Source organism: Bos grunniens, chromosome 15 (assembly GCF_055505025.1).
Source record: "Bos grunniens cultivar Pamir isolate PY7600 chromosome 15, Bosgru_T2T1.0, whole genome shotgun sequence".
In the NCBI taxonomy this organism is placed as follows: Eukaryota; Metazoa; Chordata; class Mammalia; order Artiodactyla; family Bovidae; genus Bos; species Bos grunniens.
Genome location: NC_141179.1, coordinates 44,632,791 through 44,659,692, shown reverse-complemented (window position 1 = coordinate 44,659,692; position 26,902 = coordinate 44,632,791). Strand labels below are relative to the sequence as shown.

The 26,902-nt window shown below is 39.3% G+C and overlaps 1 protein-coding gene across 10 annotated transcripts in view; it reads right to left on the bottom strand.

Annotated features, from left to right (window-relative positions):
* The window catches only part of STK33 (serine/threonine kinase 33), a 211,487-nt gene that overhangs the window by 47,772 nt on the left and 136,813 nt on the right, over positions 1–26,902 (bottom strand). For 8 of the 10 annotated variants that reach the window (XM_086340180.1, XM_086340178.1, XM_086340174.1 and 5 more), the window contains 3 exons: positions 12,476–12,614; positions 9,747–9,835; positions 7,820–7,904 (listed from right to left, as the gene is read on the bottom strand). In XM_086340180.1, the coding sequence (XP_086196306.1) occupies positions 7,820–7,904; positions 9,747–9,835; positions 12,476–12,614 (313 nt within the window). The remainder of the gene's footprint in view (positions 1–7,819; positions 7,905–9,746; positions 9,836–12,475; positions 12,615–26,902) is intronic. The other 2 variants (XM_086340182.1, XM_086340181.1) reach the window with 1 other exon arrangement.

Sequence of the window (26,902 nt, the reverse complement as noted above, 5' to 3'; positions counted from 1 at the left end):
GGAAAACCTCCCAGGAAGGGAGGAAGCAGCTAGGACTCCCCCAGGGGACTGGCAGCAGCCATTGTGGGGAGTTCATTCTATCACATGGACACTGGTGCTGGTAAGCATCATTTTGGTTTCCTCCCTCTAGCTTATTAGTGCCAGGACCTGCCCCACCCACCAGCAGGCACAAACCAGCCCTACGTCCCCTAGTAGACAGTTGCCAAGACCTGGCCCACCCACCAGCAAACTAGCACTCCTCTTTACCATGCAGCCATGTAGGCACCAAGCCTTGTACACCAGCAGACCAATAGCGGGTGCAAGCATGGCCTACACAGGCCATGCAGTTAACCCCGCAGTAAGCCTACCTCACCTTCTAGCAAGCCCAGAGTCACTATGTGGCACAGCCTCAAAGCCAAGCAGGTTGGGGGCCAGTCCCATCTACCAGTGTGTCCACAGTAGTCAGCCCCACCAAAAAAGGGTGCATGCAGCCCACAAAGGGGACACCCCTAGAACATACAACTCCAGTGATCAGAGGGGAGCCCCTTGTGGTCCCCACAGGACATCGCCTATATAAGGCACCATTTCTCCAAGATCAGAAGATACAACCAACATACCTAACACATAGAAATTAGACACAAAGAATTGGGCAAAATGAAAAGAAAAGAAACTGAAAAAGCACAAAGACATGAAGTCTAAATAACATACTACTAAACAACCAATGGGCCACTGAAGAAATGAAATCAAAAATACCTAAAGGGAAATAAAAATGGAAACACAATGATCTATAATTTATGGGACACAGCAAAAGTAGTTCTAATAGAGAAGTTTATAGAGATACAAGCCTTACCTCAGCAAACAAGAAAAACTTCAAATAAACAATCTAACATTATATCTAAAGGAACTAGAAAAAGAAGAACAAAGAAAACCTGAAATTAATAGAAGGACAGAGAAAAAAAAGATCAGATCAGAAATAAAAGAGAGACTAAAAAGATATTGAAAAGATCACTGAAAGAGACAGACTTAGAGCTAAGAGCTAGTTCTTTAAAAAGATAAGCAAAATTGATAAACCTTTAGCAAGACTCATTAAGAAAAAAGACACAAAATCAGAATGAAATAGAAATTACAACCAATACCACAGAAATACAAAGAATCATAAGAGATTACTATGACCAATTATATACCAATGAAACGGACAATTTAGAGGGAAGAGATAAATTTCTTGAAATACACAATCTCCTAAGACTGAATCAGGAAAAAACAGAAACAGATCAATTACCAGTGATAAAACTGGATCAGTAACTTAAAATTTCCCAAAAAATAAAAGTCCAATACCAGATAGCTCCACAGGTAAATTCTAAAAAGCATTTAAGAAAAGTTAACACCTATCCTTATCAAACTATTCCAAAAAGTTAAAGAGGAAGGAATACTTCCAAACTCATTTTACAAGGCCAGCATCAGCCTGTTATCAAAACTAGATAAAGATACCACAAAAAAAGAAAATTATAAGCCAATATCACTGATGAACACAGATGTAAAAAACTTCAAAAAAATCTTAGCAAACTAAAAGAACCACACACCATGATTAAGTAGAATTTAGTCCAGTAACTCAAGGATGGTTCAATATCTTCAAATCAATGAATGTGATACACTACATTAACATATGAAGGGTAATAATCATATGATCATCTCTATAAATGCAGAAAAAGCTTTTGACAAAATTTGACATCCATTTATGACAAAAACTCTCCAGAAAGTTGGTATAGAGGGAACATACCTCAACATAATAAAGGCCATAATGACAAACCCACAGTGAACATCATACTCAATGGTAAAGAACCAAAAGCATTTATCTGTTCCTTCTACATGGTAAAAATTCTTATCCTCTGTGAACAGGAACAAGATAAGGATATCTACTCTTTTCACTTTTATTCAACAAAGTAGTGGAAGTCCTAGCCATAGCAATTAGATAAGAAAAAGTAAAAAGAATCCAAATTGGAAAGGAAGAAGTAAAACTGTCACTGTTCGCAGATGACATGATATTATATACAAAAAATCCTAAAGATGCCAACAGAGAACTATTAGAATAAATGAATACAGTAAAAGCAAGATATAGAATATGCAGATATTTATTCTATATACTAACAACAAATTTCCAGAAAAAAAATAAGAAAACAATCCCACATATGGATCAATGCAACAGAACAGGGAGCCCAGAAATAAACCTACATACCTATGGTCAATTAACTGTCAACAAAGTGGGCAAGAACACACAATAGAAAAAAGACAATCTCTTCAACAGTGGTGCTGGGAAAGTTGGACAGCCACATGCAAATCAATGAATTTATAACACATCTTCACACCATACAAAAAATAAATAAATAAACTCAAAATGGCTTAAAGTCTGAAATATAAGACACAACACCATAAAATTCCTAGAAGAGAACATAAGCAAAACATTCTCTAACATAAATCATACCAATGTGTTCTTAGGTCAATTTCCCAAGGCAATAGAAATAAAAGGAAAAATAAACATATGAGATCTGCTGCTGCTGCTGCTGCTGCTAAGTCACTTCAGTCATGTCCGACTCTGTGCGATCCCATAGATGGCAGCCCACCAGGCTCCCCCGTCCCTGGGATTCTCCAGGCAAGAACACTGGAGTGGGTTGCCATTTCCTCCTCCAATGCATGAAAGTGAAAAGTGAAAGGGAAGTCGCTCAGTCGTGTCTGACTCTTCACGACCCCATGGACTGCAGCCTACCAGGCTCCTCCGTCCATGGGATTTTCCAGGCAAAAGTACTGGAGTGGGGTGCCATCGCCTTCTGCCATATGAGATCTACTCAAACTTAAAAGTTCCCGTACAGCAAACAAAATGAAAAGATAACCTACAGACTGGGAGGAAAAAACTGAAGACAACACAAACAAATGGAAAGATAAATTTTGCTAATGGGCTTGAAGAATTAAAATTATTTAAATGACCATACATATCAACTATATTTCAATAAAATTAATAAAATAAAAAGTTTGAATCACAAAAGTCTCATGTTTGGTTTTATAAATACACACATACAAACACTTTTATGCTTGACAAACCAGGAGTATATAGTCGTTCCTCGGCTTCTGTAGTGGACTGGTTTCAGGATTCAGCCCCTAACCCTTTAGCGCCCAGGCTGTCAGATACCAAAATTCATGGATGCATAAGTCCCTTATAAAAATTGGCTTAATATTTGAATGTAACCTACCCATATAGTCCCATATACTTTAAATCATCTCTAGATTAACATATAATACCTAACACAATATAAATGCTATGTAAATAGTTGCCACTGTGTAATAAATTCAAGTTTTGCTTTTTAGAGCTTTCTGGAAATTTTTTCCTCAAATACTTTGGATCATTGGTTAGTTGAATCTGCAGGTGTAGAACCCACAGATAAAGAGGGCTGAGGGTACATGCTTTCAAAATATCCAAACTAATGTTTGCAAAAATGAACCTTGTGTTCAACCACAGAGAAAATTCCTTGAAGTTGAAATCTTTTAACTCACAATTACCTAATAAAATGAAGAAAATCAGATAGAAAACCAAAAGGTTAGATAAATTAACACAATCATATAAGTATCAAACACATCCCACAGAAAATTCTAAAAGCACTTCAAAGTAATTTTTGGATTAAAGAAGAAGACTAAAATCATAGACTATTAAGAAATTAATAACAATTAGAACACTGTATAATAAAAGAAACAGTTAAAGGAGTACTCAGAGGAAAATATACAGCCTTAAATGCATTTATTAGAAAATAAGACTGAAAATAAACATTTAACTTAAGAAGTTTAAAAATAAACCAAAAGTAAGTGGAAAGAAGGAATTAAGAAAAATAAAAGCAGAAATCAATGAAAATCAAATACCACTAGACTTAAGCTGGAGTTTTGAAAGCTCAATAAATAGTCCTGCCACTAATAAATTTGATCAAGAAAAAATGGTTAGTATTATTACAAGAACTAAAATTGAGCATAAGTGCCATGTACTGTGCTAAGCACTTTACATTTAATTCTATGCCAATCTAATAAAAAGATATTATTATTACCATCCTAAAGTACATCTTCTACCCTTTTCTGTTTTATTTTTCTTCCTTAGCACTTCTCGCTAACATACCAGATATTTTTTTAATCTTTTTTATTAATGTTTGCACCAACACACATTTTCTTGTTTTGTTCACTATTATATTTCCAACCCCTAGAACAGTGTCTGACACAAAATAGATCCTTCATTTTTTTTTTTATAGAAGGGTGGCATAATCCCTATTATACAAAAGTAGAAACCATGACAAAGTTGTTTGTACAGGGCTAACCAGAAAGCAAGTGGCAGAGTTAGAGTCCCAAGTTAGCCAGTGATGTCAGAGGCCATACTGCTAATATTAAATTATATTGCCTTCTTAATAAATATTAAGAATTAATATGGAGCCAAAACCACAGATCTAAGAATTACAAGTGAATGTAATATGCATCTTTATACCAATAAAATTTAAAATTGCAATGAACAATTTTCTGAAAAATATAAATTATCAAAATGATTCAAAATGTGAAAAACTTAAATAACCTAATATAAATTAAAAATAATAGGGATTTCCCTGGTGGTCTAGCGGTTAGAAAGTCACCTGCCAATGCAGTGGCGCAAGTTTGATTCTTGGTCTGGGAAGGTCCCACATGCTGTGGAGCAACTCGGCTCACAAGCTGAGTGCCTGCAGCCCATGTTCTGCAATAAGAGAAGCCCATACACTGCAACAAAGAGTAACTCCTGCTCGCTGCAACTAGAGAAAGTTTGCGTGCAACAACAAAGAACCAGAACAGCCAAAATAAATAAATAAACAAAAACTTAAAAAAAGAAAATAATAGAAATTTTATCCCCACAGGGTACCATGACCAAAAATTTTAAGGGGAAATCTCATCAAATAATTAATGAGTAGGTAATTTCTATTATTTAAATGGTTCATGAACATACAAAAAATGAAAATATTTTATTTTTAAAATGAGGATAGTATAATCCTAACATCAAAAAACATAAGGGCAGCAGCAAAGAAAGCTACACTCAAAGTTCTGAACTAAAGTGGTAACAAACTGAATTATTTGTTGTCGTTCAGTTACTTAGTCCTGTCCAACTCTTTGCAACCCCAAGGACTGCAGCACACCAGGCTTCCCTGTCCTTCACTATCTCCCAGAATTTGTTCAAACTCATGTCCACTGAGTTGATGACACCACCCAACCATCTCATCCTCTGTCACTTCCTTCCTCTTCTGCCCTCAATCTTTCCCAGCATCAGGATCTTTGCCAATGAGTTGCCTCTTCCCATCAGGTGGCCAAAGTATGGAGCTTCAGCTTCAGCATGACTCCTTCCAGTGAAAATTCAGGATTGATTTCCTTTAGGATAGACTGGTTGGATTTCCTTGAAGTCCAAGGGAATCTCAAGAGTCTTCTCCAACACCACAGTTCTAAAGCATCAATTCTTTGGCACTCAGCTTTCTTTATGGTCCAGCTCTCACATCCTTACATGACTACTGGAAAAACCATAGCCTTGACTAGACAGACCTTTGTTGGCAAAGTAATGTCTCTGCTTTTGAATATGCTATCTAGGTTGGTCATAACTTTCCTTGCAAGGAGTAAGCGTCTTTTAATTTCATGGCTGTAGTCACCATCTGCAGTGATTTTGGAGCCCCCAAAAATAAAGTCTGACACTGTTTCTACTGTTTCCCCATCTATTTCCCATGAAGTGATGGGACCAGATGCCACGATCTTCGTTTTCTGAATGTTGAGTTTTAAACCAACTCTTTCACTCTCCTCTTTCACCTTCATCAAGAGACTTTTTAGTTCCTCTTCACCTTCTGCCATAAGGGTGGTGCATCTGAATATCTGAGGTTATTGATATTTCTCCCAGCAATCTTAATTCCAGCTTGAGCTTCATCCAGCCTGGCGTTTCACATGATGCACCCCGCATTTAAGTTAAATACGCAAGATGACAATATACAGTGTTGATGTACTCCTTTCCTGATTTTGAACCAGTCTGTTGTTTCATGTCCAGTTCTAACTATTGCTTCTTGACCTGCATACAGATTTCTCAGGAGGCAGGTAAGGCGGTCTGGTATTCCCATCTCTTTAAGAATTTTCCACAGTTTATTGTGATCCATACTGTTATGATCAAACTGAATATAGCAGTATATCAAACCAAGTGAGGTTTAATCCAAAGGTACAAGGATGGTTCAACATTTCTATTAATGCAATTATTTCTTTAATAAATTTAAAAAGTATATGATCATCTCAATAGATACAAATTTGAATAGGCATTTCATCTATGTCTATTGTAAGATATATGAATGACTAATAAGTACATGAAAAGATGTTCAACATCATTGGTCGTTAAGGTAATGAAAAATAAAAATCACAATGAGATGCTACTTCCTACCCATCAGAATGGCTATAATTACAAAGATAAGTAATACAGTTAGAAAGGATGTGAAGAAACTGGAACTCTTACACATTGCTAGTGGGAAGGTAAAATCTTATAGTACTTTGGAAAATTGTTTGGTAATTTCTTAAAAAGTATAAACATAAATAATATATGATTCATCAATTTCACTTCTTTGTAGCTACCCAGGGAAAATGAAACCATCAGTTCAGTTCAGTCACTCAGTCGTGTCCGACTCTTTGCGACCCCACGAATCGCAGCATGCCAGGCCTCCCTGTCCATCACCAACTCCTGGAGTTCACTCAGACTCACGTCCATCGAGTCAGTGATGCCATCCAGCCATCTCATCCTCTGTCGTCCCCTTCTCCTCCTGCCCCCAATCCCTCCCAGCATCAGAGTCTTTTCCAATGAGTCAACTCTTCGCATGAGGTGGCCAAAGTACTGGAGTTTCAGCTTGAGCATCATTCCTTCCAAAGAAATATATGCCCACATAAAAACTTGAACACAAATGTCCATAAGCAGGATTATTCATAATAGCTCCCAACTGGAAACAATCTACATGTGCATCAACTAATAAACAGATAAACAAAGCATTGCATATCTATACAATGGACAACTGTTTACTAACAGAACAGACTACACATATGTGCTGCAATAGGGATGTACCTCAAAAACATCATGCTAAGTGAAAAAAACCAGGTGTATAAGCCTAGATGTTGTATGATTCCATTTATATGAAATATCAGTGAGATAATATCAGAGAGACAAATATCAGAGAGACAAAGATCAGTGGTTACCTGGGATTGGGATGGGAATGAGATTGAGAGCAAATGGGCATGAGGCAACTGCTAGAGGTAGAATTGCTTAAATTGGACTGTGGAGGTGCTGTAAAACTCTGTGAATGTATGAAAAATCACCCAATGGCACATTTTTTGGGGTATCTAAATTATACTTCAAGAATGCTGTTAAAAATCACATTTACAAAAATGAGAAACTGTTGGTTTATGAAATATATTTAATCAGGACTCTATGAAAAACTACTGGATGGCAATGAAATTGGATAAAAAATGGAAAGAAGCAAAACACATGCATTATTTTAGCATGAATTAACAAAATGATAATTAGGTTTGGGTGTATGATTACCTAAGAGACATAAACAGTTATAAGAAGAGCCCAGAGAAATGATGAACACTATAATCTCCAAAGATAAGAACTATGAAAAATTTGTGACAACAACTAAAATACTTTCACTTTCAAGAAAAGAAAAGGTAGCTTGATCAGGGCCATTAGTTATGATGCAGAATCAAACTGCTCAAATTTTAATCCACACAAGTTGTTCTACTTTTCTCTATAGGAAAAAAAATCATTTAAAGCCTCCTAACTTACCCATATAGATGGGTGTCCCACATGTGGTTTGCAGCATGACCTCACTCCTTCCATGCTTCTTCACTGCTAGGCCAAAATCAGTCACCTTCAAGAAGAAATTCACAGAGTCACCAGTTTTCCAGACCCAAAGTTCACACATTCTGCCAAGAGGATTTTCACTACACTGTATTGCATTTAATTCAGGAATTCTTGAGGACAGAGGGGCTTTCCTTGCATTACTAATAAGGACCTTGCTTCCCCTTCCCACCCACCCCTCCTTGTGAAAAAGAAACCTAGTCAAGAGAAACTTGGTTTTTCAAATTTTGAAAAAACACCCATAATGTTGATTATTCACTCCTTCTAATTTAAATTCAACAGTTCAACATAGGGAGTTACTCTTCCAAGAAGGCATTTAACATTTTTTAAAATGAAATTTATCTTTATAAAGTTATTTCATTGTAAAACACATTCTGGCCTTGGTAAGTTTATTATCTATTTTTCTGATGCTCAAGCTATGTTTCAGTTTAAAGCACTGTTATAAATGCAAATCATTATTCTTGTCAGCACTCACAGAAACTCCTCCTTTTTATAATTATTTATAAAATATTTTCTCTAGTCAATGCTATCTTTTCTTTACTATTATTTCCTCTGTGTTTCTAGAGTATACTAATTTAAAAATTATTACACTATTAAAAACTACGAGAAGCAAATTAACAGGAAAAAAAATACACACTATAACTACAAATACACGGGAGGCCTACTGCTGCAACTGCAGGCTTTCTGCTCAAGTCTAAATCTTGGTCATTAAACATTTGGTTATTAAATATTCAGTGTGTGCCCTTGGTATTGTCTCCCAAGTTGGAACAGCCTTGGGCTGAAAGCAGAAAAAACAGGCACATTTACTGATCACACAACCAAAGATGAGATTGTGGTCCACAGACACTGAATGTAAAGTTTTCAGTACCTTATGGAGTAAGAAAATGTTCCTATCAACAATGTGATATCACTATTTCTCTAAAGAGACTAATAAATTTCTCCAGGAGTGTTCACAATGACCCTACTTGGAGCATCATGATACATTATCTTTCTCCACAGAAAATGTATACAGGTATCAAATATATAAAAGTTCTCATGACCCAATTCAGTTCTTTGGAGGGCATTTATTCCTTCATGCACCAAATATTAATTGAGCACATATTATATTTTAGGCATTATTCCTGGTACCAACAGTGAATAAGACACACACAGAATTCCTGCACTCATAGAGCTTATAATAGAAACATCTAAGAATATTTATTTGAGTATAACAACAATACTGTTAATCCTATTTATGTTATAAATGCAACAGAGCAAGTTATTCAAAGACAACATTTTATTCCCAAATTAATACATTCATATATTTTGAAAGCAACCACTTTTAAAATGCTAATAAATAATGTATTCGATCATTTATTTGACATTAAAGAACACTTAATTTGAATAAAGTCTTCAAGAATAAATACTTGGCATACTAACTGTGCTTAGAACATAAATATTAATACCCAAGAAAATTTTAAATGAGAAACACAGACTTTAGCATTAATTTAGTATCAAAGGCACAGCCAAGGTGTACTTTTTCTCTAAATTTGTAACACATTTACATCAAATTACCAGGCATAATTTTGAAATTAATTAAAATTCAGAGCATCTGTTTGTTTGCTATTAACTAATGATTCAGAACTATCCAAATGAATATCTACTTTAAAAAATTCAGTAGCACTACTTAACTTGTAAAATTATTCTTGTCAGTCACAACCTCTTTTGTGAAATTTTAATTTTTTTAGCACAGGCTGCTTATTTTTGGCTGTTAAAAAGCTTCTGAAATGTATCTAAAAAAGAAGATGTATGTTGCCACTTTGATATCAAACTATTTATAGGCAAACATTTACCACAATTTCTAATATCTTACCTTTATGTTTAAGTTCATTTCATTGTTAGCATCAATAAAGCTGCTTTTAACCATTATGTTCTCCAGTTTCAGATCTCTATGTACTATATCTACCAAGAAAATAAACAACAAATCAAATGAAATGGATAATGAAAAAATAATTAGAGTGGACACAAATAGAACTTGACCAGTTAACATCTACCGTTGAAAAAGGAGATCAGTCCTGGGTGTTCGTTGGAGGGACTGATGTTGAAGCTGAAACTCCAATCCTTTGGCCATCTGATGCGGAGAGCTGACTCATTTGAAAAGACCCTGATGCTGGGAAAGATTGATCCCTTTTCTCCACGTTTCTAACCTTAAGGAGCCACTTTCTTTGACTCCCTGACCTCTTCCCCAACCCCCTGCTGCTCCAGCTGGCCACTCTTCATGAATGGCCTGGTGAGTGTGAAAGAGGATCATGTCCAAGGTTAGCTATTTCCTGTAGGAGGAAGCTTTCCCATGTCCTTGACTCTTCAAAGAGAGGATTACCTCTTTACTTCTATTCATATGTTATTGTCAGCATAAACATTTAACATACTGCAACTTGGCTACGTGTATACAAACTATATTTTTTTCAATATATTTTCTGCACCATCAGTCCCACTTTTCTACTCTTTATACATTAAAGTTAAAAATAAAAACCCGTGAGACACAAAATCTCCAGTTGAACATGTCAGGACTCAGGCAGGACTTTTATGTACATGCAAATACTCTCATGTACCAAATATTTCCTTTGCAAATAACTGATCCAGTCCATATCCATTGTAATCATTCCCCTAAACTTAAAAAGCTATAGGTATAATTTCCGGGGAAACGTGGCTGGATGAGCCCTGGACTGTCTACTACTCCTAGTTGTTTACAGTTCTCTTCCACACCCAACCTGTGTTTGGAATTTCTATTGTTCTCCTTATCTCTTCTTACATAAACACCACAAAACTTTAACTAATATATCTTCATAATGTGGTTTGACACTTGGCAGGGCAAGTCTCTCTGCTGCCTCCACTGTTCTTTTTAATTGTTTTTTTTACTATTCTCATCACTCTCAAAATAATTTTATCAAGCTCCATGATAAATCCTGTTAAGATTTAGTTTGAAATATACTGACTTTATATATTAGAACTGAAATTAGCAAAATATCAAGTCTTTGGTTTTCTGCTGTTGCAAAAATCCTCGCTCTCTGCGGAAAGCCCTCCCTTTTCCACCTGAGTTTGTATTCCTCAGCTCAAGTTTTGCTTCCTCTGTGAATTCTTGCTTGACTTTCCGAATCAAATGAGGCACTTAGTACACCTGTGCTCCATGCTCTCTATATGGCTCTCAGAAATCATCATATTGTTTTCTGTACTCCATTTGAAAACAAATCAATTTGTTTTCTGTACTCCAGCAGGTGCCTTGTGTTTGAACCTCTGTAAACTCTAGGACCAACCTCAATGCTGTAGGTGCTTAAGGAACATCTGTTGAATGAGCCCCTAGGTTTCAGCACTAGCTCTGCACACCCAACCATGTCCCCTGACCTCTCTGGAACAAAGTTTTTTTTATCTCTTTTGAACTGTGGTGTTGGAGAAGACTCTTGAGAGTCCCTTGGGCTGCAAAGAGATCCAACCAGTCAATCCTAAAGGAAATCAGTCTTGGGTGTTCATTGTAAGGACTGATGCTGAAGCTGAAACTCCAATACTTTGGCCACCTGATGCGATGAATCTACTCTTTGGAAAAGACTCTGATGCTGGGAAAGATTGAGGGCAGGAGGAGAAGGGGATGACAGAGGATGAGATGGTTGGATGGCATCACCAATGCAATGGACGCGAGTTTGAGTAAGCTCCTGGAGTTGGTGATGGACAGGGAAGCCTGGTGTGCTGCAGTCCATGGGGTTGCAAAGAATCAGACACGACTGAGCAACTGAACTGAACCGAACTGATAAAATGAGAAGCTTCTAAAGTCACATGTAAGCCAAACTAACACTGAAGGGGAAAAAAAAAAAAAAAGCAGGAGCATGAGGAAAAACAGTAGCAATAATACCAAAGAATAGTAAAGCAATTAGAAGAATTAGAATGATATTTAAATGTGGATATTAAAGTAGTGAAACAACTCCCCTGTGGTACTCTACTGGTGGATCATACATTTGTCAAAACCCATAGAATGTACAATACCAAGAGCGAACACCAATGTAAACTACGGACTTTGGGTGATAACGATGTGTCAGTGCAAGTTTATCAACTGTAACAAGTGTAACCCCTCTGATAGGGGATGCTAATAATGGGGAAGGATCTGCATGCATGGACAGAGGTATTTGGGAATCTCTGTAACTTCTCAATTTTGCTGTGAACCTAAAACTGCTCTAATAATTAAGTCTAAAAATTTGTTAAATGCCTAGTATATGCAGATTTTTAACATTATTATTAATATATGAGTTTTAAGAAATTTCACTTCTATTGATTTTCTATTTTGGATTTAATAATATTAGCTTCTTTTCAAGTTGTTGAACAGAAATGTTCATAATTTCCTTCTTATCCATGGACAATGTAATTGCATACCTGTCTTGTTTCTAATTAAATTATATCAATAAAGTTACAAGGGAAAAAATTTAATTTTTAAAATCAAATTTTCTGTATCAGTAGGCATTACTTCTGTGACTATGAATCCTGGATACAATCACCCTTAAACAAAAGTGCTATCTGCCTGCATGGAGTCAATGAGCTGGGTGATCCTCTTCTTACCCTTGTTGTGAAGATAGGCTATAGCTGAGGCGAGACTTTGAATGATCCACCTTGTCTCATTCTCTGAGAAATGACCTTTCCTTTCCAGAATTTCTTTGAGTTCTCCATCCTCACAAAGCTCCATCACAAGATACATTTTCTGACATAAATATAGAGATCACAAATTATTTAGTTGGGTATGTTTAAATGTTATATACTGTAAACAGAGAGTAGAAATATCATTATAATCTTAATCACTCTATTCATTTAACATAGTTGCTATCTGTCATGTACAAGGTACTCTGTAGGATACTAGAGGGGACAAAAGTGGAAGTATTAGTCACTCAGTCATGTCTGACTCTTTCCAACCCCATGGACTGTAGCTCGTCAGGCTACTCTGTCCATGAAATTCTCCAGGCAAGAATACTGAAGTGGGTAGCCATTCCCTTCTCCAGGGGATCTTCTTGACCCAGCAATCAAACCCGGGTCTCCTACATTGCAGAAGCCACCAGGGAAGCTCTACTAGAGGAAAAAGCAAGCATAAAACATACTCTTTATCTCCAAGGAGCTCAGAGTATGGTTCTAATCACAATGTCATGTGATAAGTGCTAACAGAAGAGGACTGTCCAAAATGTGATGAGGTTACAGAGGAGGGAGCGAGCCTAAAGAATGCTCACTGTGAAGAGGCACCATTTCAGGCAGGTCTGGATGATTGAACAGGGATTTATGGGTAGAAAATATGGGCAAGAACAGGCATAGCACACAGCATTTGCAGACTCCAAAGCTGGAAAAAACACTGGCAGTTAAAGAATAACACATATCTCAGTGTTAATAGCATTTTGGTAAGTCAGAGAAGACTGGAGTGGTGAGGGGTGAGGCCAGAAAGAACAGGTTGGTGCCAGGCTGTAAAGAGTCCTGGATGTCACACAAAGGAGCTTGGATTTTTTCCCCCATATGCAATAAGTAGCCACTGAAGATTTTTTTTTTTTTTAATTTTTACCCACTCTGTGATCTCCAACCAGGGATCGAACCTGTACCCCCTACAGTGGGATCTCAGTGTCTTAACCACTGGACAACCAGGGAAGTCCCACCACGGAAGATTTTGAAGCTTATGTTTGGAGTGGAGGAAGTGTATGTGCTATTATCAATTCTGCATTTCTAAATGAACACTCCACTCCAGCAGCAATGCAGAGAAGAACTCAACAAACTTCTTTTCTGTGAAAGCCAGATACAGATAGTAAGTATTTTTGGCTTCACAGGCCATATAACCTCTTCCGTAGCCACTCAGCTCTGCTGTCACAGCATAAAAGCACCCATAAACAATACAACAAAACTTTATTTATGGACTTTGAAATTTAGTTTCATATAATTTTCACATGTCATGAAATACTACTATTTTCACCTTTCTTTCCAACCATTAAAAAATGTAAAAAACCTAACTTACAGGCTATAAAAAAAAAAACAGGCTGCACTCCAGACTGGCTCACATGCTGTGTATACTGACCTCTGTTCATAAAAGGGTAGATGTGAGGAGCAGAAAGAAGAAAAGAAGAAAACAATGTGAAAATACGCAGAGGGAGAAATAGTGGAACTTAGTGACTAATGGGGTATAAATGGTAAAAGCCACAAATGAAATGCCTCTTCCATATTTGCTGTATCTGTGGATGTTTCTTATACTCACTTTAAGTATTCCAATAGTCAGGTCATCTATTGAGTCAGAAAGATTCCCAGTCAACTAAAATGCATGCCTTTTTCATACCTATGGGCAGCTGCTATTCAGACACAGACCAGCCTCCATGTCTCCATTTCATCCTGTGCCACTACATTTTCATTGTTGTTTGTAAGATTCTGGGACCTGATCCTATTCTATTACCACTCCTGATGCAACTTCTGTGTTCAGTCAGCAAGCAGGAAAGCAAGAGGAAAAGGCTAACAACCTTTCTTCCTATAGTCAAAATTCTGACTCACTAAACCTTAGGATGCTTTAGAATTTCAAAAGTAACTACAGAATTCTGTAAAGTCTAACGCAAAAATAAGCTTTTGAACTAGGCCATAGTTTTTCCACTGACAGCGTGGCAGAGATCATGAAATGAAACGGTAAGTGAATTATTTGGAAGGCAAAGTTACATTAGCAGTGCTTACAATACAAATTGATCAATTTAAAACAGGTAAGCTGATAAAAGTTATTATCAATAAAGGTTTTTCAGAAGTCTTTCTGTATCTATTAAAAAATAATTGTGTAGGCCTGGAGAATATGTGGACTCACAAGAAATGCTACATAGTTAACGGATGATCAGTATTACTACCTTAGCCTAACCAGTCAGTTAACAATTTCCTTTAATCTTTAAGATAGCTTCAACTGGAAGTCTAGGCATTTGAGTGAGCTGGGAAGATGGGGAGACAGATCTGACTTTTGTGAATCAAAGGCAAACAGTAGGTAAAAAATACAATCACAGATGATGGTTTCCTGTGCCTTCGAATTATTCTACATTTGGACTCCCACTTATGTTCCAAAATGAAGGAACAGACCAGACTTGTCCTCCCTCCTGAAACAACCTAAAAAATGGATAAAATAAATGAAATAACAATTTTCAGACATTAGTCATCAGGCAGCACAAGGCAGTGATCCCTGACAGAGGGGAAACCTATGAGACAAGCCCCACGATTATCCTAGCTTACTGTCTAGACAGAGTTTCCAAGCTACAGAGAAGGGAAAGAAAACCCAAGCAGAGCTCAACAGTCTACATGAACTGAGGAGATGGTGCTGAGAGTCCAGGAAGGCCAAGACAACTAAACTCCACAGGCGAGACTGCCAAAGAGGGGAAGGCTGTACACAGAGAAAGGCACTATAGATTTGCAGGTGGCTGCCGATCCCACCCTCAACTCTTCAGCAAAGTACTAACTAGCACATACGTATCAAGAATCTAACCAGAGGAAAACAAGATGGTGGAGGAGTAGGTGGATGTGGAGTACATTTCTCTCTACAGATACATCAGGAATACACCTTCAGACACAGAAGTGCATGCAGAACACCAGCTGAGATTGGACAGGAGTACCTGACCAGCGACCCATGTAAAACTCTGTAGAATGAAGGAACCAAGGGGAAAAACAGGAGTGTTAGTAGGACCGGACCTGCCTTTGGCGGGTGGGGGAATTGAAGCAGGGGTCCGATCCCCACATTGGGGCAATTGTCTGAGTCAGAGGAGAAACATTTAAGGCTGAGAGTGAAACATCTGATCTGTGGCAGCCTAAATGGAATGAGAATCAGACAGTTCTTGCTGCAACCATACCTGCCCTGGACAGGGATGCAGACCCCCTGGAAGGTGCACCGGCTGGGAGATGGAGTTTAGGAATTGTGGAGCAATCCCTGGGCGAGGGCAGCTGTTGACTGTGGAGAGACAGATCAGGGGATGTGAGGGAGGAGATTGTGCTGGAAAATACCTGCAGAGGAAAGCTGGGCAGCCATGGAAGCAAGGCGATACTGCTGAGTAATGCATAGCAGGTGGAGCCATCACCATAGCCTCTCTTCCCCTACAGGCCAGCATTGGCAGCTGAACAACAGAGGGGCTGGCCCAGCAAATGCCTGAGGCACTGAACTACAGAGTAGGGCCCCACTCAGGATGCCCCTTTAAGTTCTGGACGTGGTGATCTACAGAGTAGGACCCCAACCACAAGGGCCCCTCTATGTGCCTGATGCGTGAACAACAGAGAAGGACCCCAGGCAAGGAAGCCCTCTAAGTGCCTGAACCGGAAGAGGGCTTCTGATTGCCACCCACAAGAGGCACAAAAAAAGATTCTGATAGGGCTGTAACTCCTGCAGAGGAAGCAGTCCGTGTCCCTGCACACTTGGCGCCTCCAGGGTCCCCCCAAGCCAAGCAGTTGTGTCACCTTCACGCTCAGCTCTCACTGGGGCAGAGCTGCCACAGGCAAAAAAAGTCTCGCGCCTATGCGTGCAGGGTCGCTTTGGTAATGTCCGACTTTTTGCAACCCTGTAGACTGTGGCTTACCAGGCTTCTCTGTCAGGAAGGTGGGTTCTCCAGGCAAGAATACTGGAGCTATTGGCCAATACTGGTTGCCATAACCTTCTAGAGCACTATATTTCCTGCTGCCCTAGCCACCAACTCCCCTGAGTACCTGGTGCTGCCAGAATCCTTGCGATGCTGCAGGGAGCTGCACCATCTGCACATGTGGCCCTCACAGGGGCAAACCCAAGTCCTCCAGGGCAGCCTCAGGAGCAAACCCCAGTGGATGGCCCATATGCAGAGGTGGAAATAAAACCACAATTGAAACTAAGAAAGAAGACCCAAAGCTCTCCCACCAGCTGTACAAGCTACAGATTAAATCCACATGATCAACTAGACAGACAGTCTCTATGGAATATATAAAAGGTCATTGAGAGCTCCCACAAAAGAAAACACACCAGTTCTGATAGCTGTGGACATTGGAGGCAAGAACAGAGGAGCAGAACCCAATTAGAATCTGAGCTGCCCCCACAGCAGGTCCAGAGATCAGCAGTGTTAGAGGGCATCCTAGAGGTGAGGTAGACTGTGACTCCCAGCGAGGGAAAGGAATCTGACAGCAGTGACTCAAGAAAAACATTTATTATTCTTATGTTTTGACTTGTTCTGTAGATTCTTCTGGATTTTTTTCCTTTTTTCCCCCCTCCTCTGTTGTAGTTGTCGATTTTATTGGCACTATGAAATCTAATTAAGCTTTTGCGCTTTTTCTTTTTATTCTTTTTTTTTTCTCAGTCACATTTTTTCTTGTTATAAACCTCTGCCTCTACGTTGGGCTTTTGCAGTTCTGGGAGTTTTCTTCTTTTTTTTTTCTTTTCTTTTCTCTTCTTTTAATTTTTTAAACCTATTATTAAAAAAATAAATAAAAAATTTAAAAAACCTAGTATTATTTTTTCTACATTTATTCCTTTGTTTGCTTTTCCTGTTCTTTTCCCCCTGCAGTTAATCTTTAATATATATAAATCTTCTATATCTACCTGTATTTAACTTTGCATATCTATTCTTTCTTTTCGTTCTTTCCTTTCCTCTCAACATATTTGTTAGTTTTATTTTCATTACTTTATTTCCCAGTTGGCACCTTGCTTTAGTTTTGTTTTCCATTTTGTACTTTAGTTAGTTTTGTTCAGGTAGACATAATTTTTGGTTCCCTTTGTTCGCCAGGTCAATCTATTATACTTTACTTTTGTTGGACTGTTTTGATTTTGCTTATGGATGTATATGTATTTGTGTATATTCAGTCACACTTTTTATTGTTGTTATAAACATCTGCATCTTTGTCAGTCTTTTGTAGTTCTGTGGGGTTTTCCTTTTTTTTTTCTTCTGTTGTTTTTTTTTTTTCTCTCTTTTTTATAATTTTAACTTTTAATTTTTTTAAACCCATTATATTTTTTCTACATTTATTCCTTTGTTTGCCTTTCCTACTGTTCTTTTCCCCTTGCAGTTAATCTTTAATGTATATAAATCTTCTTCATCTACCTCTATTTAACTTCGTATATCTATTCTTTCTTTCTTTTCTTTCTTTCCTTTCCTCTCAATATATTTGTTAGTTTTGTTTTCATTGCTTTATTCCCCACTTGACACCTTGCTTTAGTTCTGTTTTCCAGTTTGTGCTTTAGTTAGTTTTGTTCTTAACTGGTAAATATAATTTTTGGTTTCTTTTGTTCACCGGGTCAATCTATTGTATTTTATTTTTGTGGACTGTTTTCATTTTGTTCATGGGTATATATGTATATGTGTATATTTCATTATTTTAATTATTATTTGCCTGAATTTGTAACTGCCATTTGTCTGAGGCATATCTTTGGTTTCTCATTTTTTGGATATTTGTTTCAATCTCACTTGATGCCATAACAAACCACTTGTGAAACCTTCGCTCCTGACCAGAGATCAAGACCTGAGCCTCTGCAGTGGGAGCACTGACTCCAAGACCCTAGACTACCAGAGAACTAACCCTACTAGCGGGTATCAAATAGTGAGAACTCACACAAAGGAAACCACTGGAATACAAGACCCAGCGTCACCGAACCACCAGTAGCACCCTGTGCAGGATACCTCATGTAAACAACAAACAAAACAAAAATACAAACCCATAAATCAGCAGACAGGATTACCACCTCACTCAGCCTTGCCCATTAGAGGAAAAATAAACAAGCAAAAACTTAGCACAAATCTGATCCTATAGGAAGCTTACACAAACCACTGGACCAACCTTAAGTGTTCGTGTTAGTCGCTCAGTCATGCCTGACTCTTTGCGACCCCATGGACTACAGCCCACCAGGCTCCTCTGTCCATGAGATTTTCCAGGCAAGGATACTGGAGTGGGTTGTCATTTCCTTCTCCAGGGGATCTTCCCAACCCAGGGATCGAACCTGGATTTCCTGCACTGCAGGGAGATTCTTTACCGACTGAACTACAAGGGAAGCCCCTTAAAAGGGCAGAAACCAAAAGGAAGAAAGAATTCAATCTTGAAGCCTGGGAAAAAGAGAACTCAAACACAATAAGTTAAAAAATAATAATAATGATGAAAAGGAAATACTAAGGACTTCCCTGTAGCTCAAACGGTAAAGAATCCGCCTGCAATGCAGGAGAACAAGGTTCGATTCCTGGGTCAGGAAGATCCTGCCTTGCGGGCTACAGTTCATGGGGTTGCAAAGAGTCAGACACGACTGAGTGACTAACACACACACACAGAGAAATACTACCCAAATGAAGGAACAAACTAGAAACACAGAAGTCCAAATAAATGAAGAGGAAAGAAGCAACCTACCTGAAAAAGAATTCAGAATAATGATAGTAAATATGATCAAAAACATTGAAAATAAAATGGAGACAATGCAAGAACTAATTAACAAAGACCTAGAAGAATTAAAGAATAAACATGCAGAGACAAACAACCAATTACTGAAATTAACAATACTCTATGGGACTAACAGGAAAATTTGGCCTTGGAGCACAGAATGAAGCATGGCAAAGGCTAGTAGAGTTTTGCCAAGAGAACACACTGGTCATAGCAAACACTCTCTTCCAACAACATAAGAGAAGAGTCTACACATGGACATCACCCAATGGTCAACACTGAAATCAGATTGATTATATTCTTTGCAGCCAAAGATGGAGAAGCTCTATACAGTCAGCAAAAACAAGACTGGGAGCTGACTGTGGCTCAGATCATGAACTCCTTATGGCCAAATCCAGACTTAAAATGAAGAAAGTAGGGAAAACCACTAGACCATTCAGGTATGACCTAAATCAAATCCCTTATGATTATACAGTGGAAGTGAGAAATAGATTTAAGGGATAAGATCTGATAGACAGAGTGCCTGAAGAACTATGGACAGAGGTTCGTGACATTGTACAGGAGACAGGGATCAAACCCATCCCCAAGGAAAAAAAATGCAAAAAAGCAATCTGGCTGTCTGAGGAGGCCTTACAAATAACAGTGAAAATAAGAGAAACGAAAAGCAAAGGAGAAAAGGAAAGATATAAACATCTGAATACAGAGTTCCAAAGAACAGCAAGGAGAGATAAGAAAGCCCTCCTCAGTGATCAATGCAAAGAAATAGAGGAAAACAATAGAATGGGAAAGACTAGATCTCTTTAAGAAAATTAGAGATACCAAGGGAACATTTCATGCAAAGATGGGCTCGATAAAGGACAGAAATGGTATGGACCTAACAGAAGCAGAAGATATTAAGAAGAGGTGGCAAGAATACACAGAAGAACTGTATAAAAAAAGATCTTCATGACCAAGATAATCACGATAGTATGATCACTCACCTAGAGCCAGACATCCTGGAATGTGAAGTCAAGTGGGCCTTAGAAAGCATCACTATGAACAAAGCTAATGGAGATGATGGAATTCCAGTTGAGCTATTTCAAATCCTGGAAGATGATGCTGTTAAAGTGCTACACTCAATATGCCAGCAAATTTGGAAAACTCCGCAGTGGCCACAGGACTGGAAAAGGTCAGTTTTCATTCCAATCCCAAAGAAAGACAATGCCAAAGAATGCTCAAACTATCGCACAATTGCACTCATCTCACACGCTAGTAAAGTAATGCTGAAAATTCTCCAAGCCAGGCTTCAGCAATATGTGAACTGTGAACTTCCAGATGTTCAAGCTGGAGTTAGGAAAGACAAAGGAACCAGAGATCAAATTGCCAACATCTGCTGGATCATCTTAAAAGCAAGAGAGTTCCAGAAAAACATCTATTTCTGCTTTATTGACTATGCCAAAGCCTTTGACTGTGTGGATCACAATAAACTGTGGAAGATGCTGAAAGAGATGGGAATACCAGACCACCTGACCTGCCTCTTGAGAAACCTATATGCAGGTCAGGAAGCAACAGTTAGAACTGGACATGGAACAACAGACTGGTTCCAAATAGGAAAAGGAGTACGTAGAGGCTGAGTATTGTCACCTGCTTATTTAACTTATATGCAGAGTACATCATGAGAAACGCTGGGCTGGAAGAAGCACAAGCTGGAATCAAGATTGCTGGGAGAAATATCAATAACCTCAGATATGCAGATGACACCACCCTTATGGCAGAAAGTGAAGAGGAACTAAAAAGTCTCTTGATGAAAGTGAAAGTGGAGAGTGAAAAAGTTGGCTTAAAGCTCAATATTCAGAAAACTAAGATCATGGTATCTGGTCCTATCACTTCATGGGAAATAGATGGGGAAACAGTGGAAACAGTGTCAGACTTTATTTTTTTGGGCTCCAAAATCACTGCAGATGGTGATTGCAGCCATGAAATGAAAAGACACTTACTCCTTGGAAGGAAAGTTATGACCAACCTAGATAGCATATTGAAAAGCAGAGATATTACTTTGCCAACAAAGGTCTGTCTAGTCAAGGTTATGGTTTTTCTGGTGGTCATGTATGGATGTGAGAGTTGGACTGTGAAGAAAGCTGAGCACCAAAGAATTGATGCTTTTGACCTGTGGTGTTGGAGAAGACTCTTGAGAGTCCCTTGGACTGCAAGGAGATCCAACCAGTCCATCCTAAAGGAGATCAGTCCTGGATGTTTATTGGAAGGACTGATGCTGAAGCTGAAACTCCAATACTTTGGCCACCTCATGCAAATAATTGACTCATTGGAAAAGACCCTGATGCTGGGAGGGACTGGGGGCAGGAGGAGAAGGGGACGACAGAGGATGAGATGGCTGGATGGCATCACTGACTCAATGGACATGAGTTTGAGTGAACTCTAGGAGTTGGTGATGGACAGGGAGGTCTGGCATGCTGAGATTCATAGGGTCAGAAAGAGTCGGACACAACTGAACAACTGAACTGAACTGAGAAGGAATCAATAGCAGAATCTGAAGCAGAAGAACGAATCAGTGAGCTGGAAGATAAAATGGTGGAAATAACTTCTGAGGAGCAGAATAAAATGACAAGAATGAAAAGAACTGAGGATAGTCTCAGAGACCTTTGGGACAATATCAAATACAGCAATATTCAAATTATAGGGGTCCCAGAAGAAGAACAGAGAAGGCAATGGCACCCCACTCTAGTACTCTTGCCTGGAAAATCCCATGGACGGAGGAGCCTGGTGGGCTGCAGTCCATGGGGTCGCTAAGAGTCGGACACGACCGAGCGACTTTGCTTTCACTTTTCACTTTCATGCATGGAGAAGGAAATGGCAACCCACTCCAGTGTTCCTGCCTGGAGAATCCCAGGGACGGGGGAGCCTGGTGGGCTGCTGTCTATGGGGTCGCACAGAGTCGGATACGACTGAAGTGACTTTGCAGCAGCAGAAGAAGCAGAGAAAAATAAAGGGTATGAGAAAATTATTGAAGAGATTATAATTGAAAATCTCCCCAACATGGAAAAGGAAATAGCCAATCAAGTCCAAGAAGCACAAAGAGTCCCATACAGGATAAACCCAAGGAGAAACATGCCAAGACACATACTAATCAAATTAACAAAGACTAAACACAAAGAAGGAATATTAAAAGCAGCAAGGGAAAAGCAAAAAGTAACATACAAAGGAAACCCCATATGCTTAATAGCTGATCTTTTCAGCAGAAACTCTGCAGGCCAGAAGGGAATGGCAGGATATATTTAAAATACTGAAAGGGAAAAATCTACATCCAAGGTTACTGTACCCCGCAAGGATCTCATTCAAAATTGATGTAGAAATAAAAAGCTTTTCAGACAAGCAAAAGTTAAGAGAACTCAGTACCACCAAACCAGCTTTATAAAAAACATTAAATGGACTTATATAGTCAAGAAATACAAAAGAAGAAAAAAGATCTACAAAATCACCCCCAAACAATTAAGAAAATGCAATACGAACATATATATCAATAATTACTTTAAATGTAAATAGATTAAATGCTCCAACCAAAAGACACAGACTGGCTGAATGAATACAAAAACAAGAACCATATATATGCTGTCTACAAGAAACCCACTTTAGCCCTCAAGACACATAAGGACTGAAAATGCGAGGATGGAAAAATATATTTCATGCAAATAGGAAGCAAAAGAAAGCTGGAGTAGCAATCCTCATATCAGACAAAATAGACCTTAAAATAAAGAAGATTACAAGAGATAAGGAAGAACACTACATAATGATCAAGGGATCAATCCAAGAGGAAGACATAACAATTGTAAATATCTATGCATCCAACATAGGAGCACCTCAATACATAAGACAAACACATAAAAGGAGAAATTGACAGTAACACAATAACAGTAGGAGACTTTAACACCCCACTCACACCAATGGACAGATCATCAAAACAGAAAATTAATAAGGAAACACAAGTCTTTTTTTTTTAATTTATTTATTTTAATTGGAGGCTAATTACATTACAATTTTGTAGTTTTTTTTTTTCCATACATTGACATGAATCAGCCATGGGTTTACATGTGTTCCCCATCCTGAACCCCCCTCCCACCTCCCTCCCCATCCCAGCCCTTAGGTCATCCCAGTGCACCAGTCCTGAGCACCCTGTCTCGTGCATCGAACCTGGGCTGGCGATCTGTTTCACATATGATCATATACACATTTCAATACTATTCTCTCAGATCATCCCACCCTTGCCTTCTCCCACAGAGTCAAAAAAAACTGTTCTATACATCTGTGTCTCTTTTACTGTCTTGCATATAGGGTTATCGATAACCATTTTTCTAAATTCCATATATATGCATTAGTATGGCATCTGGTCCCATCACTTCATGGGAAATAGATGGGGAAACAGTGGAAACACTGTCAGACTTTATTTTTGGGGGCTCCAAAATCACTGCAGATAGTGATTGCAGCCATGAAATTAAAAGACGCTTACTCCTTGGAAGGAAAGTTATGACCAACCTAGATAGCATATTCAAAAAACAGAGACATTACTTTGCCAACAAAGGTCCGTCTAGTCAAGGCTATGGTTTTTCCAGTAGTCGTATATGGATGTGAGAGTTGGACTGTGAAGAAAGCTGAGTGCTGAAGAATTGATGCTTTTGAACTGTGGTGTTGGAGAGGACTCTAGAGAGTCCCTTGGACTGCAAGGAGATCCAACCAGTCCATTATAAAGATCAGTCCTGGGTGTTCTTTGGAAGGAATGATGCTAAAGCTGAAACTCCAGTCCTCTGGCCACCTCATGCAAAGAGTTGACTCATTGGAAAAGACTCTGATGCTGGGAGGGATGGGGGGCAGGAGGAAAAGGGGACGACAGAGGATGAGATGGCTGGATGGCATCACTGACTCGATGGACGTGAGTCTGAGTGAACTCTGGGAGTTGGTGATGGACAGGGAGGCCTGGTGTGCTCCAATTCATGGGGTCGCAGAGTCGGACACGACTGAGCAACTGAACTGAACTGAACTGAATACTGTATTGGTGTTTTTCTTTCTGACTTACTTCACTCTTACTTCCAGTTTCATCCACCTCATTAGAACTGATTCAAATGTGTTCTTTTTAATGGCTGAGCAATATTCCATTGTGTATATGTACCACACTTTTCTTACCCATTCGTCTGTGATAGACATCTAGGTTGCTTCCATGTCCTGGCTATTATAAACAGTGCTGCGATGAACATTGGGGTACACATGTCTCTTTCAATTCTGGTTTCCTCAGTGTGTATGCCCAGCAGTGGGATTGCTGGGTCATTTGGCAGTTCTATTTCAAGCTTTTTAAGGAATCTCCACACTGTTCTCCATAGTGGCTGTACTAGTTGGCATTCCCACCAACAGTGTAAGAGGGTTCCCTTTTCTCCACACCCTCTCCAGCATTTATTCTTTGTAGATTTTTGGATCGCAGCCATTCTGACCGGCATGAGATGGTACCTCATTGTGGTGTTGATTTGCATTTCTCTGACAATGAGTGATGTTGAGCATCTTTTCATGTGTTTGTTAGCCATCTGTATGTCTTCTTTGGAGAAATGTCTGTTTAATTCTTTGGCCCAACTTTTGATTGGGTGATTTATTTTTCTGGAATTGAGCTACAGGAGTTGCTTGTGTATTTTTGAGATTAATTCTTTGTCAGTTGCTTCGTTTGCTATTATTTTCTCCCATTCTGAAGGCTTATAGTTTCCTTCATTATGCAAAAGCTTTTAAGTTTAATTAGGTCCCATTTATGTATTTTTGCTTTTATTTCCATTACTCTGGGAGGTGGGTCATAGAGGATCCTGCTGTGATTTATGTCGGACAGTGTTTTGCCTATGTTTTCCTAGAGGAGTTTTATAGTTTCTGGTCTTATGTTTAGATCTTTAATCCATTTTGAGTTTATTTTTGTGTATGGTGTTAGAAAGTGTTATAGTTTCATTCTTTTACAAGTGGTTGACCAGTTTTCCCAGGAAACACAAGTCTTAGATGATACATTAGATGAGATGGATCTCACTGATACCTTCAGGACATTCCATCCAAATGCAGAAGAATACACATTCTTCTCAGGTGCACATGGAACATTCTCCAGGATAGACCGCATCGTGAGTCACAAATCAAGCCTCAGTAAATTTAAGAAAATTGAAATCATATCAAGCATCTTCTCCAACCACAACACTATGAGACTAGATATCAACTACAAGAAAAAAACTGTAAGAAACACAAACACATGGAGATTAAACAACATATTTCTAAATAACCAACAGATTACTGAAGAAATCAAAAGGAAAATCAAAAAATTTCCAGAAACAAATGACAATGAAAACACAACAACTCAAAATCTACGGGATGCAGCAAAAGCAGTCCTAAGAGGGAAGTTTAGGGGAGGAGCCAAGATGGCGGAGGAGTAGGACGGGGAGAACACTTTCTCCCCCACAAATTCATCAAAAGAGCATTTAAACGTCGAGTAAATTCCACAAAACAACTTCTGAATGCCGGCAGAGGACATCAGGCACCCAGAAAAGCAACCCAACTCTTCGAAAGGAGGTAGGAAAAAATATTAAAAACAAAAAAAAAGAGACAAAAGAGGGAGGGACGGAGTTCCGTCCCGGGAAGGGAATCTTAAAAAGAGAGAAGTTTCCAAACATCAGGAAACCTTCTCACTGCCGAATCTGTGCCGAGCTTTGGAAGCACAGAGGGCAACATAACAGGGAGAAAAAATAAATAAACAATTTAAAACTCGCAGATTGCGAGCCCTACAGTAACTCCCCCAGCAGAGAAGCAGCGCAGACGCCTGCATCCGCCATTAGCAAACCGGGGCTGGGCAGGGAGGCGCGGCGTGGGCTGCATCGCTGAGAGTAAGAATTTGGCCTGAATACCCTGAGCGCTATCTGAGCGAAATAATTTGGGCTAGCAAACCAGACTGTGGGATACCTACCACGCGAAAAGCCAGCCCTAACCTAAGACCGCCAGGCCCGCGCACGAAACAAAGGACTGAACAGAGATAGCCGGCTGCAGACCTTCCCCCTCCGGTGACAGGCAGCCAGAGCCGGAAGGGGGCAATCGCAGCCCCAGAGAGACATTATCTATAAAATTGTAAGCAGGCTTCTTTGCTAACTAAAACTTCTTGGGGGTCTGGACGGTCAACATCTGCCTGAGAAGGTGCGCCGGTTTTACATCCAGATAACCGAGTGGCGGGGAGGCGATAAGTCGCAGCATTGGCGCTCGCCTAGGAAGAGCAAATTGGCGCTCGGACCTGGGAAGAGCACAAAACGCAGGCCCAACTGAGTCTGCGCCTCTGAGGACTACCCGAGTGCCTGAACCTGAGCGGCTTGGACCTGGGAGGTGCATGCAGCCCAGAGCCAGCCTCGGATTGTTCCCGGCGGAACAACCTAGAGTCCGAGCAGTGTGGACAGGGAGGCTACACGCGCCGTGAGCGGGGGCAGACCCAGGGTGGCTGAGCCACTGCGAGCCCACGCCAGTGTTATTTGTTTGCAGCATCCCTCCCTCCCTCCCCACAGCGCGACTGAACAAGTAAGCCTAAAAAAAAAAAAAAAAAAAAAGTGTCCTCCACCGTGCCCTTTGAGTCAGGGCGGAAACCAGATACTG